At 46.5% G+C, this 19,530-nt stretch overlaps 1 protein-coding gene across 4 annotated transcripts in view; it reads right to left on the bottom strand.

The window, feature by feature from the left end:
* The window catches only part of GFRA1 (GDNF family receptor alpha 1), a 211,433-nt gene extending 206,909 nt beyond the window's left edge, over positions 1-4,524 (bottom strand). For 2 of the 4 annotated variants that reach the window (XM_023240978.2, XM_023240975.2), the window contains exons 1-4: positions 3,951-4,105; positions 3,344-3,649; positions 2,234-2,527; positions 960-1,043 (exon numbers count right to left, since the gene is read on the bottom strand). In XM_023240978.2, the coding sequence (XP_023096746.1) occupies positions 960-1,043; positions 2,234-2,527; positions 3,344-3,383 (418 nt within the window). In that variant the 5' untranslated portion in view covers positions 3,384-3,649; positions 3,951-4,105. Of the gene's footprint in view, positions 1-959; positions 1,044-2,233; positions 2,528-3,343; positions 3,650-3,816; positions 3,835-3,950; positions 4,106-4,506 lie in introns of those variants that run through there. The other 2 variants (XM_045040726.1, XM_045040727.1) reach the window with 2 other exon arrangements.
* Positions 4,525-19,530: the final 15,006 nt, after the last annotated feature.

The raw sequence follows: 19,530 nt of genomic DNA on the forward strand, positions 1-19,530 counted from the left end.
ATAGTATCACTATTTACATACTCCCTTGGCTGTCTATGGCTTTCTGCAGGAAAACAGAAAACGTTTAGAAACGTTAGAAACCAGGACACCCTCACCAGTCACAAACCATCATCTCATAGAATTCAACATGAACCGCCATGTACAACCACCAAGAAAACATATAATCTGTGACGGCTGTATACACTGGAGAAAATGTCTTAACTGTAAACAAAGAAAGGCAACATCAGTGGGGAATCTGTATGTCATTAAGAGAAACTACTACCTTGCTCATTATTTATGGAGCTGCCAGTGTTATGAAAAACGTAATTCTACAACGCAGTGTACTTCCAAAACAAATGTAGAACTGCAAAAGGAGACCGAACAAATCCCGGGAAGCGAGACCACTTTTTAAAGGGCCACTGGAGCAGTAACACATTCTTTTATACGTGCCCACACTTGCTCAGGAAAAATTAAAAATAGAATTGTTAACAAATGGTAGAGTTTAATCTTTCAAATCAAAGGCAGACCCGTGGGTCCGTCCGAGATTCTTCAACAAGCTAAGATTATCTTCAGAAGTCTCGGAAAGTAAGTGGCATCGTTTAAACTGATCCCTTTGCAGGGAGGCACAGTGAATGGTGTGTAGCAAGAAGGGAATATGATTGCCACCTACAGACAGAAGCAGCACTCCCTATGCAAGAGCCAGCCAATCATATTTCAATGTGGAAAAAAAATGCAACCAAATCACCTCCCTCCAACCTTTCAAATCACCACACCACATTACTTCATTTAGAATTACTTTCAAGTCATACAATCATCTCTAGGCATTCTGCCTCTTCATTATCATCATCCTATTTCTAATTTCCCAGAAACACTGTGCCATTCCAATATCTACTTATACACCATCTGAGAGCCAAAGCGAATGCAAGCCAATGGATTTCAAGCAGGCAGAGGCATCAGAGTGGAAGCACGAATCTGCTTACCTGGTATGAATGGGACCACCCGGAATATATCAGACAATCTGCTGTTAACTGGTTCATAAGGGGAATCTTCGAGCAGATCATTTCCTAAAAACAACAGAATGACTGGGCTTAGATCTGGAAAACAGGCATATTTCAGAGAGTTGTTGTTATTGAATCTAAATTCTAATTATGCTATGATTGTGTAACAAAAAGATGCTGAAACTTTCAAAGATCTCAAAGGCATCTATTCGGCCATGGATATTTTTCCCTCCTTCCGCCTTTGTTGTCCTTGCTCTCCCCAGAGTGCCATGAAAACACTGGAGAGCAACCCAGCCTGATCTTGCCAGAAAACTCTCCCACTCTTTGCAAAGGAATGAAATACGAGAGGAAGAAACCAGTGATGTCACCAGCCCAGCTTGCCTCCAGGAGCCAATGGAAGAAAGGTGACCCAAAAGAGGCCCCCCGTGTCTTTGCTCTTAAACATGGCATGTGGTCAGAAAGCGGGTATGCTGGCTATTCAACAGGCATAGGTTCTGGAGGAAGTGGCAGCTGAGAGGTCAAGTCTGTAGGTTACAAATTCTTGGTGTGAGTCTCCGTGGAGAAGGAATGCACTGAACGTTTGTGTTAGATTTACAAACCTCAGACACCTCTGGCACACAAGGACCCCCAAATTCCCCTTGGAATGGGTGGTTGTGACAAGTGGTCCTTTTTCTCTCAAAGCCACTTCTGTGTTAACCGAGGTTTGAACCACACCAGCTGGTTCAAGACTCAGGGAATCTATGATGACAAATGCTTTCTCACACATCTGCCTTTGATCAGGTTTGTGGGGGGTTAAGACAGAATAGATTCTACTGGACCTTTTATTCTTAATTCTTTATCTGATGTCAGAATAGATAGAAAGGAAGAAAGGGGAGAGAGTCCGGACACGATTCAGGGCAAGTCTTTGTATTATTATTCTCTGAAGCCAGCTCTCCTTGGAGAAAAGTTGTGAGTTCCTGCCAAGTCTTTTAACGGGCTCCTGCTCGGATGCTCCGACCAGGTTTCAGAGAGGTCAGCGGGGGCCCGGGGGTGTCCCCCACCCCCTCATGGGTTTTCCAACAACCAGGCCCCAACAATGCTGCTCGGGAGGCAGCAAACACCAGCTGCGGCTGTCCCTGGGGGCCAATGAAAGGTCCTCATTCTGCAGCTGGGGAGAAGCGAGTCGCGGATGAGGTCAGCGGGACCCGGCCGAGGGGCCCGCCTGCCTTTGAGGGGGGAGGGGGAGGGGTGGGGGGGCGAGGACGGCGGGCGCGTACCCTGCAGGCTCTGGTACATGCTCCAGTAGATGCGCAGGCAGTTCTTCTCCTTCTTCATACCCCGCTTGCAGCGGCAGTTGTAGAGAGACTTCTGCTTGAGGGCCTCCATGGCACTGCGGCACTCGTCCTTGGCCTCCAGGCCCGATGTCAGGCTGAAGTTGGTCTCCTTGCCCGCCACGCACTGCCTCAGCGTGCGGTACTTGGTGCTGCAGCTCTGCTCTTTCAGGCACTGATCGCTGGCTTTCACACAGTCCAGGCGGTCCCCGCCGCTCACCTCCGCCGACAGGAGCAGGTCTACGGGCGGAGGGGGAGGGAGCGTGAGGGCAGCTGGGCAGGGGCCCGAAGCCCCAGGCTCCGGGGAGGGCGCGCGCTAGAGCGGGCTTCTGGGGTGCCCTGCGCAGCCAACGGGCCCGCCCCTCTACGCCGGGGAGTCCTTTTCCCGCCCCGGGACCTCCTGCCTCCTTGGTCTCCCCACCCCCCACGCCGACCCCCACGCCGATCCCCAGCCAGCCAGGCTTTGCGGGCTTTTCGCGGTTTGCCCCGCAGCGCGCGCCGCCCACCGCGCGTGCCCGCCCCGCCGCTCCGGGGCAGAGCCCGGCGGGAGCAGCTGCTCGGCCCCACCCGACTGCAACCCGGGGCTTTCCGAACAAGAGGGCGGCTGCGGGCCCGGCGCTGGGCGGACGAGCCCCGGTCCGCGGCCGGCCGGGCGGGGAGCGCTCAGCCGCTATTCGGTGGAAAAAGTTTTCCCTTCCAAGTTTGCTCTCCCAGTCCAATGCTGGCCCACACCCCACCTGCCCGCTGCGCCTCCGCATGCTCCCGGGACTCGCTGGAGGCGCGGGTCCCGGGGCTGGAGGGCTCGGACCCCTTCGCTCTCCGCCAGGATAGGGCATGAAAAGGCACAGAAATTAAAAACCATGCACAAAAAGCTGCGGGCAAGTGCCGCGCCATCCCCGCCTCCGAAGCCCAGCGTGCTGAGGATTCACGATCCCCTTCCCCCAAATGAAACTTCGCCCGCCCACACCCAGCGCCACCGCACTGCAATTCGAAGGGGCTGCCGCGAGGACCCCTCGGACTCAGCGGGTAGGAAAGCTAGCGGCGGCCTCGACTTACCCAGGAGCGGCAGCGCGAAGTACAAGGTCGCCAGGAACATGGTGCCGGCGCGCAGCTGGTCCCCGCCCCCCAAAAAATCCCGAGCCGCCGCTGGGTCTCTCCGGGGGAGCTCAGCATACAGCGTTCCCCGGACGGCCGCGCTGCTCTGGCCGCCCAAAGTTCAGCTCCATCCAGTGCGAGACGAAACTCCCGGGTCCGTCCGCCGCCGCCGCCGCCGCCGCCGCCGCCGGCGACTCAGCTCCCGGCGGGCGGCTGGCGCGAAGGTGGGAGGCGGTTCCGCTTTTAGGGGTTCAGGTCTGACCCAACCTGGAAGGGAGAGCGCGCTTTGAAATGAGAGCCGAGAGCGCTAGAGCCTCCCCCGCCCCTCTGCCCTCCCCTGCTCCCGCCTTGGGGGACTTTCTAGCGCCCGGGTGAGGGCCCACCCCTAACCCGGTCGGGGCGCAGGAAGGGGGCGCGAGGGGGAGGGCATGTACGTGTATTCCGGGGAGCCGCCCGCGAGGGCAGGGCGGGGGCTGGAGAGGTCGGACGCGGGCTCCCAAAGTCCAAGGGGCGTCTATCGGGTCCAACCCAAGAGGCAGAACGCAAGCAAATAAATAAATAACGTTACTTTCCGAGCGCTGCGAGCGGAGCCAGCAGCTGCCGGGAGTCGAAGCACACGGCGGCAGCAGCTCTTCCTCCAGCCCTGGCGCAGAAAGAGCCCCTTCTCCCTGGAAGTTCGCCGCCCCCTCCTCCAGCCAGCTCGCTGGCTCCGCTGCCGGCCCTCTTCACCCAAACCACCAATCGCCGTCCCCGGTCGCCGTCCCCCCTCCCCTCCCTGGGCTCGCCTCCTTTCGGAGGCAGCGGGGCCATGGGGAACCGACGTCCCGGCTGGGGCCGAAACCCGGTTCGCGCGCCCCTACCCGCCGTGCGACCGCTGCCTCCCGGGTGTCCGCGCCGTGCACACACTCGCCCAGAGCCCTGGACTCGGGCTCATCAACGCCACCGCCCGGGGAGAGCGCAACGGCCGGCAGCCCCGGAGCGCTAGGGCAGGTGCAGCCCGGAGTCGCGCGCGCCCCCGGACCCCAAAGTTGAGGGGCGCCTGCAAAAGGGGAAAAGGGGGTGGGGGAGCGGCGATGGGTTCCCAAACCCACAGAACGAGAAAACTCTCTCCAAATGCCACCAACCTGGACTCAACCGACCGTGTCCAGCTGTGTCGAGGAGACAGTTTGTTTATTTATTTATTTATTGGGGGGGGGGTGTCCCCGCCCCTTTCTTCCCTTTCCGGACTCACTTCTCTGCGCTAGGAAAAAGATGCGGTAATCTCCGAGAGCTCAAAGGACTGAGTGGGGCCAGGAAGATTTCCGAGCAGAGCCCCGGCTCTCGGGTGCCGGTGAGGGATATGGGAAGCTGTGCAGAGGCTAGCGGGTTCCGAGGCCAGATTTCTTTGCCTGAGGACCCTCGGCCTGCTCCTGCTCCCGCCGCCCCGTAGCACACCCGCCAAGCCCCTCTGAGGCTCGCCGGCCGCGACGCCTCAGATGAACACGCCGGTCCGCGGTGGGATCCGGCGCCAGACCCAGCACGCGCGCACAGGACACACAGCGCTATGCAGCGGGCCGCGAGTGCTGCCAGACTCTCTCTCTCTCTCTCTCTCTCTCTCTCTCTCTCTCTCTCTCTCTCAGAGACAAAAAAAAAAAAAAAAAAAAAAAAAGGGCACAAAGCACAAGGGCTCTTTCTTCCGACCTAGTGCAATCGAACCAGACCCTTCTTCCGAACACAAAGTTTTTCCCCACGTCACTCGTGGCTATGACTCAAGACTTGGCGCGTTAAAGACACACTCAGACCCAGACCCTCGGAGCCGAGATCGCAGGATATGCCCACGCACCGATGCACGCCAGCGCGCACGCACTCACACATGCACACGCAGTCTCGATCGCTCTCCGGGAGCTTGGGCAAGGAGACAAAAGCGGAACCCCCCGGCCACTGCATTTAAACCGCGTCAGATCTGGCTTGGGGAAATTTATAAGCTGACCTCCATCTTGGCTGTTTCAAGAGTAAATTTTTAAATCATAAATTAAAACCCCAGCACATACACAGCCTCTCACCCCAATTTCTGGGAGCACTCAATCTCTGCTATACTGCTGACCACCCCCCCCCCCCACCCCAATACACACTCCTCTCCCAGTGCACCGGGGGGCGCCTGGAGCACTGAAGTCTACACTGGGTGGAGAGAAGGGTCTGGGGAACAGCCCTCCTTGGCGGATGGCAGTCCCGCTGCTCAGGGCTTGTGTTCGGGATCGTTGCTGATATCCAAGTTCATCATTCACGGAAACCGAGTTTGAATCGAGTCTGGGTGAGCTCAGCTGTCAAATCTGCAAACCCATCGCACCAGACAATGGGCCTGGGAGGAGAGAAAAGAAACGCTGATCTTCATCAAGAGAGGTTAATTGAAAAGGGCACGGGCTTTGGGTGAAGTTTGAGGCTGGGGTGTTAAGGGCGGGGAGATAAGAAGGAAAGAGGAGGGTAGCGCTCCATTCAGTTCCACAACAGCCAGGCGCGCCCCTCGGCTGTGGTGGCTCCAGTGCGTGCTGTGTATTGTTTGGTGTGTCTGCGCCTCCGTGCGCGCCCCAAACCCAGGGGACACTCCACCGATCTGCACGTCTGTGCACGTGTTCCTCAGGAACAGTAGGAGAGGACTGACGCTCAACACATGAGCTCTCTCTGTCTCTCTCTTTCTCCCTCTTTCACACACACACACACACACACACACACACACACACACACACACACACGGTCATACCATACACGGATTTCTTGTTCAGTGTATCAGCTTACACTTGGTTGTTGAGTAAACAAAGCAAACATATGTCACATTTTCGCGACAGATGGTTCAAACCAAGGGCTACTTAGTTCTCTAACAGTGGTAACAGTCTAAGTTACTGGGCTGACTACGCGGAAATGTAATTAAGTCTTCTAATCAATTTCTTCACGTTAAGTTTATTCTCATATTTTCACCCACAAACCAGAGAAATCCCAGGGAGGTGGTTTTAGTAAGAGGAGGGCCCAAAATGAATCAAGACTGTGTTTCTCCATGGACACCCAAAACATAAAACCCCCTTTCCTCATTCTACTTTATAAGTGGAGGTGAATATCTCCCTTTGGGAAGTCAGTAATTAGAATTCCAATTCTCAATGGATAGACTAGTATCCATCATTGCTGACCACATGGGATGATTGGATGACAATGAGGTTTCATTTGAGGACAGCCACCCCTCCCCATCTTTTATGAGTGTTCTTTGTTTAGAAATGATTCTATGTTGCCCTAATGTTCCACAGATATGTTTTAAATAAAATTTTAACAGGGTGGGGTAAGGATGGAAAAAAAAAATTCTCCAAATGTAAAACATGGGACTTCTTTAAAAATATTTATAGCTTCGGGGCGCCTGGGTGGCGCAGTCGGTTAAGCGTCCGACTTCAGCCAGGTCACGATCTCGCGGTCCGGGAGTTCGAGCCCCGCGTCAGGCTCTGGGCTGATGGCTCAGAGCCTGGAGCCTGTTTCCGATTCTGTGTCTCCCTCTCTCTCTGCCCCTCCCCCGTTCATGCTCTGTCTCTCTCTGTCCCAAAAATAAATAAACGTTGAAAAAAAAATTTTTTTTTAAATATTTATAGCTTCAATAATGTATTGGAACCATTCAAACTAGTCCTCGTTAAGTTCTTACCGATGATGAAAACAGAGCTTTATTTTCTTTAAAAAATAAACCGCCAGCCACTAGAAGTCTGTTGTCCAAGACAAGAGTTACTAGCCATATGACTATTTCAAGAAAAGATAATTCAAATTAAATGAAAGAAAAATGGGGTTTCTTGGTAGCACTAGCTACATTTCAAGTGCTCAGTGACTGCATGTGGCTAGTGGCTACCGTATTGGACAGCCCAGATACGGAACATCACCATCACAGAAAGTTCTGTCGGGCAGTTGATGTGAAATTAGTTAATGTGATGTATAAGTAAAGTTCTTAGAATTATAGAATGATGCACACGTGAAATGAGTGCTGCATAAGAAACAGTAGTAGTAGTTATTGTTGTGATGATGATACGATCATGATCACTATGCCTTGCTACTCTTTTGAAGAAGCTGAAGAATCCATGAAGACACAACTCCCTGTTGGTGTGCCCTCCACTCAGAATGGAGATGACCAGGCAAAGAAGCCAAAGAATGGAGAATGGATGCGTCGAAGGCTGATCTTCCAAGGAGAGCTGTGCGTGGAAGGATGTGGCCCTTACTCTATCTACCCTGAGACTTCTTGTAGAAGGAGTTAACAAAACATCACTGCTTTGCAACTATATCTACTAACTTCTAAATGTGAGACAAACACACAGCTGAAAAGCCCTTGCAATATGGAAGATAGAAACGCATGTGACTTACTGTATTAATATTATCTCTGTTTCCTTGGAGCTTATCTATTCTCATGTGTACAGGCCTGATCTCAAGATGAAAGGTGACGCTGAAATATCAAATATTATTAATAATGATAAAGGCTCATGGTATCCTCTGTGACATGTTTTCTCGGTGGGAAATTGGTTTTAATGCTACAAAATTAGGTTCAATCTACCCATAAGCATGTGAAATGAGCAATTTGCTTGCATTTCGTCGTGTGTTTTCATGAGTTAACAGATGAGTCATGGTGAGAATGACGGTTTTATTCCATGCAGTATTTTGTCTCCTACTCTCTTTGCCTTGGCCCTATAGAGTATAATGTAAAACACATTCATTTTGTAAACTTATACTGCTCAACAACCACTCAAGTTTCTCTAACTCAAACTAGACCATCAAAGTATTTGACATTAGGCGGTTTGACAGACTTACCTCTAGCTACACAAAACCACTCACTATTCCCTAAATGTGCCATGATTTTATCTATTATTATTATTATTATTATTATTATTATTATTATTATTTGCTACTGCTACACCTTTGCCCATGCTGTTCCACCTGCCTAATATGTGCTTCAAAATAAAATTTTAAAACGCAGTACTGGGGCACCTGGGTGGTTCAGTCAGTTAAGCCTCCGACTTCGGCTCAGGGCGTGATCTCACCAGTCATGAGTTCGAGCCCCACGTCGGGCTCGGTGCTGACAGCTCGGAGCCTGAAGCTTGCCTTGAATTCTGCGTCTCCCTCTCTCTCTCCGCCCCTCCCTCACTCGCGTTCTGTATCCCTCTCTCCCTCAAAAATAAATAAACATTAAAAAAATGTAGTACAGCTCCAACAGGCCACTAAGGATAGCAAGGACGCCTTCAGCCAGAACGACTAGTTCTCTGTAGTATATTCCCACAGCCCTGTTGGGATCTTTACTATAGCTGTTGCAACACACATTGGAGTTAATTGCTGTATCTGTCTCTTCATCTGGAATGTGAGTTCCTTGAAGGCAGGAAGACATTCTCCTCTTATTCTCCTCCTCCTCCTCCTCCTCCTCCTCCTCCTCCTCCTCTTCCTCCTCTTTCTTGCTCTGGCATCCTCAGCATTTAGAGTGATGACTGACACACAGTCACCTCCAATAAATGTATATTGATTGCATGAATAATGAGTGATGTTGTTTCTCATTTTCCTCTGACACAATAATTCTATTGAAAGGTTTACATAAAATCCCTTTACTATATGAACAATACTAAATATAAGTACTTCACGCAATTACTGGTATTGCCGTACCAATAATAGTATCAAATATGTATTATTCCTTTGGGGATTTGACATTTACATTTTCAAAAAAAAAAACACAAAACCCATTATTGTAATAGAATGCTCTTTTTCTAGTTCACTTTAATAGTAACATATGACATATTTCATTTCTGGGAAATGATAGCTCGCCTTAGGTCATATTTTAAGGCATAAAGCCAGAGGCAGAGTAGCGTTCTCACCTGAAGTTCTCTAATCATCTAGAAATGTGCCTCTCTCTGGGAGAGAAAGATTTAGAAGAGCCAGATTACAATTACCCTGGAGCCTTCATCCTGGAAGGCAAAATTTTAAAAGCCAAATTGACCCCATAGTGTTAGAAATGCTTTTATAGACACACAAGACCTCGTGCAATCTTTTAGGAAAATGAGAAACTAGTCATCATCCAAACTTGGAAGGCTGGTGTGAGGGTGCACCTGCTGACACAGGGCTCACCTTCTACTGCTGTACCTTCAACATCTGCCCTTTGGTGACAAGGGAAGAGCTACTTGCTCTCAGATTTCAAAGCTCTTTTCCAGGCTGACTATATTAAGATATGTCTTTTGAACATTATTTGCAAATGGCAGTTTCTTATTGGCTGTCAAGGTGCCTGACCCCTAGGAACCTATCCTAGGGAATCTCTCTTCCTCCTTCGTTTTCAAGCAATTTTCATTTCGTCATACTAATACCCCAGTGCGAAGATGTTAATGCGTTTGTTAAAGAATAGTGCATTTCATGAGCGTTGAAGTCATTTGTACTTTGGCCTTATGCCACCGAATGCATCGAAGGTATGCAGTCCTGATGAAATAATGTGCCTGTCAAGGCTTAGTGCTTGAATATATGGCAAAAAGTAGACCATCTTCGGGGGACTTGCGAGCTTTTCTTAGTGATCGTCAAAGGTGCCGGAGTAAAAGCCCTGTACATGTGGGTCCTCCTTATCCAGAAAGGATGGGGAAGAAACGCCTCTTCTTTCCACCACTCTCCTCTAATGAGTCCTAAACCCTGTTCCGGAGGGACTGTTGCTTCATAAGGGCAAGAGGGAAGCTTAATCCCCAGCTTTGTCCAGTAATTAGCCTCTCTCTCTGGAGACAGCAAACACAGATGCAGATCCAGATGAGCTTTGGGACGTGGAATGAAAACATTGACTCTTTTCTTCAGAAGCCCTTTAGCAGCCTTTAAGACAGCATAAACTTCTGATTTCTACTGAAGCTCACTGGGTCCGGGGAATGAAGCAGGGAGGTGTCAAAGGCAATCAGAAACCAGGGGTCAGCGGGTCGGAGGTCCCGGCTGCAGCGGTCAAAGGCTCTGTGGTGCGGATTGTCCTTGTCAGACCACTTGCCCAGGCGTCTTTCCATAAACACCATGGAAATGCCCTGTTTACCAAAACCCAAATCTCTGGAACCACTGTAGTGTGAGCCCACTAACGCAATTAGCTTGCAGTTAATGATGATGCCCCCACCAGAACTAATTAAGCCAACGGTGCTTGTAGCACAAAGGATGTGGGGCCTGTTTTAAAGCATCCATTGTGACATCATTTAAAAGTCATTTCAAACTCATCCAAAACTGTGGCTCTGAAAACAAATGCCGTGTAATGTTCTTTGAGTTGTTGGTTTTATTTTCCCCTGTCAAAAATCTGACAAAAGTCAGTTGAAACTGTCAAGAAGAAAACATCACGGGAGATGAGGTTTTCCTCAAAGTTGAAGTCTATGGAAAGAATGACAAATCTGATATATAGATTTCTCGAGCACAAAAGTGAATTAGGATAGTCTAGGAGATACTATCATAATGAAAATATGAGGTTGCCCTTGACACCGTCCATATATTAGAGGCCATGTCAAAGAATTAAAATGAAACCAGTTTGGTTTTGATGTGAATTATCCGATAAGCCTAAAATACAGAAGGATCAATGGGGGTGGATATTTGTGTTTGCGGTTTATCTACATACAACCTGTGTTAAGAGACAAAAAGAATTTCCTCTTCTCCCACCTTGAAAGGTTCTCTTGGTGAAAAGTCCTCTCTAGCCTTCAATATCCTGCCTCAAGTGTCAGTAGAGAGATTCTATCTATACTCTCTAAGATTTCACTGACTGCTTGATTGATTCATAGACTGATTGCTTTGGTTGACTTATTTATTTTCTTGTGCCTATCCAGTACCTAGCATTGTGACAGTCACCACTAAGAATGCGGGGAGATGATCTTGCCTAAGATGAGAACTGAATGCTTCCTTCCCAGTGATAGAGACGCCTAATTGCCCCCTAGGATTCTTCTCTCTTCCTTCTATAGCTGTGCCTTTCAGGTCGCAGGCCACTCTTCATTCATTAGTTGCAGACACCTTTATTTTATAAACTATAAAATCATCATAATAAAATGCACTGCACAGAGTATGAGTAAGTATTGTTTCAAAACACTTTTAATTTCTATTTATGTATGGTGCCTGTATTGAATCGCCATGCAAAAGGTCTTTCTTATTGTGACTCATGGTTAAAAATTTTGAAAACCACTGTTTCATATTAGTAATGCTCTGATGTTTCTTTGGATGGCTGGCCAGCCAGAATGAAGACTACACTCCCCAGCTTCCATTGTAGCCATTATGGTCACGTGGCCAGGATACGATGAATGAGATGTGACAAAAATGACGTGAAGGATATCTGAGGGGCGCTCTTACTTTATACTTTTCCATCATCAACCATCCTCCTGGCTTGGTGTGCTGTTCGACCAGGCAGGCGCGAATAACGAGAGATAGCAGAAACAAGTGATCCGAGTCCCAAGATGACCTCCTGGAGGAAAACTGCCTGCCCGCCTCAGATTCCTAGCCCCATACTATTATGTGAGGGACAAATAAACTTGTCTTATATAAGCCGCTGTTACACCGGGTTTCCGATCCATGCGGCTGATCTTGCGGAACTAGTACGTTCAATTTCTAATGAGAGAAGAGAAAGAAAGGAAAACAAATTTAACTCAGCAATTATTTACTTAGATTATGATGCGCTGGCCCCCCACTAGGCGGTTGTAGGACATACAGGAGAATGTTGGCTCTAGAGGAAAATGTAATCTCCCTGAGGAGTTGCCTATCTGAAATAATCAAATAATATTGTAAAGGAGTGTATAATGAATGGTCAACATAAAATGAGAATAGGCTCTACAGAATCAGAAGACATAGGTAGAAGGTAGAAAAGCAAATGGATCCATGGAATTGGGAGAAGAGGAAAAGAGAGGGTAAAAGAGTGAGAGGAACATTCCCGAGAAGTTTTCAACTACTCTGAAGAACTTGAATGAAGTGGAAAACTTCCGAAACAGAAGTGGTATGCCCCTTCATCTGAGGTCTCCCCATTGCAGTCCCACAGAGAACTCAACCAAGGTTATCAGAAGGGGTTCGTGATACGGAAGAGCAGCCCAGCTATATACCTGCTCCTCATGTAGACACAGACTCATCCTCACTTGTCAAAAATCCCCGTCACCATCATGACAGACCAAAGGCCAAAGGCCCCTTTGTCAGAACCTTAGGGAGAACAGGATGTTATTCTGTGGGAAATCTTTCTGGATTTGATGAGAACGACTTCCCTATGGGGTCATAGTCAACCCACCCTGGCACACCTCCACTTTAAGATGCATTGGTCTTTTTCCCTATTCTACAAGATTTTGATGAAGCCTCTATTATTTCTTCTAGGTATCTTGAGCAGCTAACAATGTGGATATTCTGGAATCCGGTTTTCTGCATACCAACTCAAAGCCATTTCACACTCTGGCTTCCCTACTTGGAAGACGCATAACTTGGAGATGCCTTGCTGGCAAGGCAGGGGCATGTAAAAAGGAAAAGTGTTATTTCAGCAGACTCACCACAGAGGTATGTGTTAATTAAGTTAATTGCGCCATCAGTGATGCAGACGATGACAGTAACTGCTCCCCATAATGGGGTTGGGTTATTGTCATCATTTATTAAGCATGCTGGCTTTCTTAAATGTAGTCACTTTCCTTTATTCTTTAAGCATCCCCCCCCCCCCACGAATTGATTTATAGTTTACCAACCACTTCCACATGAATTCAATTACATTATTTGGTTTCTATACCTATTCTGTAATGAAGGAGAGATGTTATTTTTTCCACTGAGCAGATAAGGAAACTGAAGCTCAGAGCTGTCTATGACTTGCACAGGGCCACATAGCTTCTTAGTGGAGGAACCAAGTTCTAAGCCCAATATCCTTTTCTGTAGGCCAAACGCTCCAACATTCATGGCATCTTAGAGAGCAAAAACCAAACGTTGATATTGCCACGTTCCTTGCGCATTGAATTGGCAAGTGTTAAATACTAATTTATCTTTGAAAATGAATATTTAATTGTCTGATTGTTTCATTTATGGAATACTAAAATAGTAACCTCGTATCGACTGATTAAGACTAAATACAACCTGGATAAATAGAAATTTGAATATCTGGAGAGTTACCCCAGACCCCTTCTCCTACATGTTTCTCCAAAAATACTACAGGACAGTTGGCTTAACCTGAGTTATCTTCCCTGTGATCACTGTGAAGGCCAAACAATAGTTAAGAACATCAAGTCAGTGCAGCCTTTCAGTGGGCAGATTTTTGTTGAATGCTATCAATTCCATAGTGAGCACGAGGCTCATTCAGGGACTTGAGGACAGATGCTTGTCCTACCAAAATGGTGTCCTATCTTTCTGGCTCATGTCTGAAGGTCTATGGTGACAGTTTAATGTCACTAATATCCCCTGCAATCCTTAGAAAGGCCTGCTTACAAGGTTGGCCCTTGGCTGACACCTGGGAACTTGGATTTCAGGATGGTTCCCATCATTTCCTGATAAGAACAGCTCATTCTGCCTGAACTACTTATGAAAACAATATGGTTTATGCTAAACACTCATTTTCCTCCTGGGAGTCTAGAATTTTGGTTTACGCTAGGAAGAAGATCATTATATGACCCACTCCCAAAAGAAACCTTGGACACAAAGTCTCTAATGAGCTCTTCTAGTAGATAACAGTTCCCGAGCTGTTACACCTCCTTGCTGAGGGAATTAAGCTCATCCTGTGTGACTCCTCAGAGAGAGAACTCTTGGAAGCTTGTGCTTGGTTTCTTCTGGATTTTGCCCATTTGTCTTTTCCCTTTCTGATCTTGCTTTGTTTCCTTTCACGGTCGTAAATCATAGCCATGAGTACCACCAGATGCTGAGTCCTGTGAGTCTTCCTAGGCAATCCTGAACCTAGAGGTGGTCTTAGGGACCTCCAATGCAGAAATATTCTAAATGTAACTCATCCAATGAGCACACAGCAGTATAAGATTATAAAGGATTATGTTGGGCCAGTCCGGGCAGGAGTAGCTCCATGAGCATGGTCACATAGGGCTCCGTGCTTAGAAGAGCCCAGATCTTGGCTTCATGCTCTGTCTTTTGAAGCTAATAATTTATAAACAAGAAATCCTGTATTTTAATTTTCCACTGGGTCCTGCAAATTATAAAATGACTCCTGGGTCAAGGTAATACTTAGAGATAAGAGAATGGAACATCCTATCACCCTAAATGCTTACTCTCACCATTGGCAATTTTTTACTCAACTTCTCACAGGGCTTAAAAGTCTGCTAATTATAGAGTCACCTTGTGGAGGAGAATGTTCTGGGAATGGGTAATGGCTGTTAGTTATTCACAATTTATGGCAAACTTGTTTACACATTCACTCACTACATATTCTCCTCTTTAACCTTTAGCTGAGTTCAGGGTCCTAGGTGGACATCTCGCAAAGTTTGTTCCTCAGAACGCTCATTCCCATGAGGGAAAAAGTTTCATTTTCAAATAAGTTAGGGATGCTCTGAACCCTTCTGGAGATTTAGGATGCATGTTAGCATATGAAGGACTCTGAAAAAGTCTTGCACTGTAGTAAGCCATTTGGCACTGTATTAGTTTCCCAGAGGTACCATGACAAAGTGGCACAAACTAGGTGGATGAAACAACAGAAATGTACTGTCTCACGGTTCCAGAGGCTGGAAGCCTGAGATCATGGTGTCAGCAGGGTTGATGCCTTCTGAAAGCTGTGAAGGAGAATCTGTTCCATACCTCTTCCCTTGCAATGGTTTGCAGGCAATCTTTGGCATTCCTTAACTTGGAGATATATCACTCTAAGCTCTGCCTTCTTTTTCACATGGAATTCTCCCTATGTGTGTGTTCCTGTGTCCAAATTTCCCCTTTGCATTGGGACACTGGTCATATTGGATTAGGTTTCACCCCAATGACCTAATTTGAATTTGATTACCCCTTATAAAGACCTTATTTCCAAATTAGGTCACACTCTGAGGTACTGGGCGTTCAGAATTCAACACGTGAATTTGGGGGGCTGCAAAATTCAACCCATAACAAACTTTATCGTCATTTCCCAACATATTTAAGTATTTGAAAGTCTCACTCCTATAAATATCCCATGGCACCAGTGTTTCATGGCATAAGTTGAGAGATGCTCGCTTTGATGAAGAGAGGAAAGTCTGTGGGGCTTTATGGCTACAGTGTGGGATGGTGGGGAAGATGGGCTGGGGGGTGCAAAATGGCGGGAGGCCAGGCTGCTTACGTGGATTGGGGCCAGAAACTGCTTTGGATTCTGAACTCTGGCAAAACAGATTTATCAGTGGTTCATCTAGGACTTCTCAGAGATTTCTAGCCAGGGAAGTGACATTATTAAACCTGGCAGCTGTTTGGAGATTGGAAAGGAGAGAGGCTGGAGGCAAGGAGACTGGAGAGGTTATTTCAAAGTCTAGGGGTGTTATGAAAAAGAAGTCTGCACCAAGGCAGCATCGGAGAAAGGCAAGGGAAAAGAGAAAGGGCTTCACTGAAAAGTTGATAAAATATGAAAGACGCACCTAAACACGCACACATAACACACACGCATACATACACAAAGATACATATAAAATATATATGAAAATTATTCACAGATAATATATATATATTCACAAATGTAAATAAACATACAGATGTGTGCCTATATATGTAAAAGATTTCAAACGAGGTGCCTTTGCCCTTTGAGCCTTTGCTTTGCCCGGCTAGTGGCCCTCAAGTAGAAAAGCTCATAGCAGACTGGTCTGGGAGACGTGTCAGTCTGGGAGGATCTAGTTTGGTCCCTATTAGGGGCCATGACTGTGCCATGAATTCTAAGAGGCAGACAGGGAAACAGGCTCCTGTGTGGTCTTTCCTAGCCTCATCTTATGCTCCTCCCCCTCACTTTCCTAAACACCTGCCACACTGACCGTCTTTCCTTTCCACCGCAGAGCTTTGCACTTGCTGCTTGCTGAGCCTGACCGTTGACCTGGCCCTTCTTTTCTTTGACCGAAGGTCTTGAGTTATAGGACACTTCCTCTAGGAAGCCTTGTCTGCCATGCCCTGGCTTTCTGTCTTCAGACTTGTAATCCCTTGCTCAACATCTCTCTTTTCTGCTAGACTCTAAGCTCCATGAAGGCAAGGAACATGTCCACCGTGTTCTTGCTGTACCCCCAGCACCTGGCACAGGGTCTGGCACAAATGGGCACTCTAAACATGGGCGGAGGGAGTGAAAGCTTTACGAAAGAATTTGAAGCAATGTAATACAGGAAATGATAAAAATAGATGAGGAACTAGGTGATGTGATAGTTTAGAAGTGAGTTCGGGGGGCGCCTGGGTGGCTCAGTAGGATGAGTGTCTGACTCTTGATTTCGGCTCAGGTCATGATCTCACAGGTTCTTGAGTTTGAGCCCCATGTCAGGCTCTGCGCTGACAGAATGGAGCCTGCTTGGGATTCTCTCTCTTTGCCCCTCCCCCACTCACACACTTGCCTGTATTCACTCTCTCTCAAAATAAATAAATAAAGAATAAATAAATAAAAGAATAAATAAAATAATTAAAAAAAAGAAGTGAATTTGGAACTCCCACCCTTACCGAAATGACTTAAATTTGGAGCCAAAGTCAAACCCTACAGAGTTTATATTACTTTAATCTTATCCAAAAAACATCCTCTTTCTTAGGAAAAAAATAGGGGGTGGGAGGGGAGATAACCAAAATTGATTTTAAAAGCTTTGTAGACTTCAAATTACTTTCATAAAGAAAAAAAAATAGAACCTTTAGATGAATGTATTTGAGGAGAAATGGCCAGGAACATGTGGCTTGCATTTCCCTTAAACTCTCTTGGGATTGCAAATTGGAAAGAAAGGTCTGGAAGAAAATGCATTTTCTATTTTCCCGAAGTCAGTATATTTGGGAAACAGTGATGTTGGAGATGTTCAGAAAACTGAAGCTATGTTACTTGTTTAAGTACTGTTATTTCCAGTAGTGCACTAAAGTGGCTGATAAGAGAGAGGAAGTGGGCAGTTAGCATCTGAAAAGAACCAATTCAAAAAAAAATTTTTTTTTCTGTGTAGCTTTCACGTAAGAGAAATCTCCCTTTGCTCCCCCCACCCCCACCACAATCAATATTTTTAGGGGATGAAGGCAGAAGGAGGAAAGAGTTTATTCAGGCTTTTGTATGCAACTGAGCTGTGGAAACAGGATGAAGATTTTGCTAACTCTGCCCATTAAGGGCCTCTAAGTGCTTTTAAAACATGTCCTAGAGCAGAATGGAGGGCACAATAAAGAGAAACTGGGAATTAAGGCTAACTTATTACATTTAAGTGTCTTGATGGTGGAAATGTCAGAAAAAATAGCAGGAGTGACGAGCAGCTAGAACGTAGATGCACCATTTAAAGCTGCTTTTATTGAACATCCCTAAGAGCTGAAAAGTTGTTTGGGTTCTAAAATGGTCAAATTATGTAATTTTGGTGGAGTGAGAACTTCTTATCTATCGGTATCAATATATAATTTTTCCCTAGATGTGCTGGGTAAGAATTGAGTGAAAATACACCAACTTAAATGCTTAGTATGATTACCAGGCCTCTCCCTTATTTACCACAATCATAGAAATTTACTTTCTAATTGAGATCATTTAAAAAACACTTGTAACATAAAATCAAGAAGCTTAATTACACAAAGAAAAAAATTCATGGACGGGAGAAAAAGTGAAAAAAAGAAAATAATATTTGACAACGTCAGCGTGTCAATAACATTAATATATCGATATTTAGAGATTCCGATGGCAAAGCATCCATTTTTAGATTTGAAACAATTATTGCAAATCCATTTGTGTCTGAAAGGTGGACTGCTAGAGCCCCCTAGCTGTTGGAAATAATTCTGTCCTCCTAGGTGTGGGTAAATAACCTAACTGCAAAGGCAGTTAAGTACTTCACCAAGAAACCTACTGGAAAGCAATGAAATAAAAGCATACGGCAGGATTCTCTGCTATTGTCTTACCATTTGGGTTGGTAGTCATGCCAACACTGGTCTGAGCATCCATGGACATCTATCCTGGCCCTCCACACTCCTGAGCCCCTTCATAGGTCAGTTATAAGGAGGACACTGTCATCACCCTTCTTTTGATTGATTTGATTGATTTAAACTAGATGGTCTCCTAAGCCCAGAAGTACAGTAAGCAGGATCCTGATGGACGATTCCAGTTCTATTGTCAGCAGAAGGAGTGTCTATCTTAGGGACCTGATACCCGGGCTTGAGGTATATCAGGGGATATAAATTCATGGCCCGTGGACAAACGTGTTTTGTTTGGTTTGCACAGAGCTTTGAAAATCTTTAAAGAACGAGGTGACTTTTACAAATTGGGAAATTTCATATAAAAGTTTACTTTCCGCTTCTCTTAAAGAGTCAAAAGATCTGGTAGCTCTGGGCCGGAGAACCTATATAGCACCAAGGACCTATATGGCACCTCTCGTCCTTGGGAGGTCAGTAGTGGTAACCTCCTTTATATGGCAGGTACACGTTCAGTTCCCTGCAGTGCCCACCCCTTCCTATTGGCTAGTATAAAAGCAGCATGCTGAATGCAATCACATTATCTGCTTGGAGCCTGTAAGCATCTGAGTCTGTAACTCCTGGTCTAAACCCTGAATAATTATACTCTTCCTCCTCCCAGTAATAATTATAATAATAAAGCAGCTTCTGGTGACTGAACACTTACTATAAATCTGGCATGGTGGGAGGTCCTATATTTGTATTATCTCAAATCTGCATACCAACCACTCAAGATAATTATTATAGTTTGCAAACAAGGAATATGAAACTCTTGTTCAAATAAAGTAATTCAGTCAATATACAATGGATGCCACTCTGAGCCAGGTATTGTATTAAATGCTGGGGATTCAGTGCCCACCAAGCCAAGCCAAGCCATGGTTTTTGCCCTCATGGAGCTTACGATCGAATTACGAGCGTGATCGTAAAGTGAAAGAGTAGACTGTGATGGAGGTATAAAGCAGGGGAATTTGTTCTGGTCTGGCTCAGTGGTCCCAGATTTTTGTATCAGCGTCACCCGGGAAAATTTCAGGTCCCCGCTGCATGCTTATCCCCACCTCTCAATTTTGTGATTTACATAGGCCAAAGTAGAAGCCAGGAATCTGCCCCTACCCTTTGCGTGTGCGTGTGTGTGTGTGTGTGTGTGTGTG

The sequence above is a fragment of the Felis catus genome, chromosome D2, assembly GCF_018350175.1.
Source record: "Felis catus isolate Fca126 chromosome D2, F.catus_Fca126_mat1.0, whole genome shotgun sequence".
Classification (NCBI taxonomy): Eukaryota; Metazoa; Chordata; class Mammalia; order Carnivora; family Felidae; genus Felis; species Felis catus.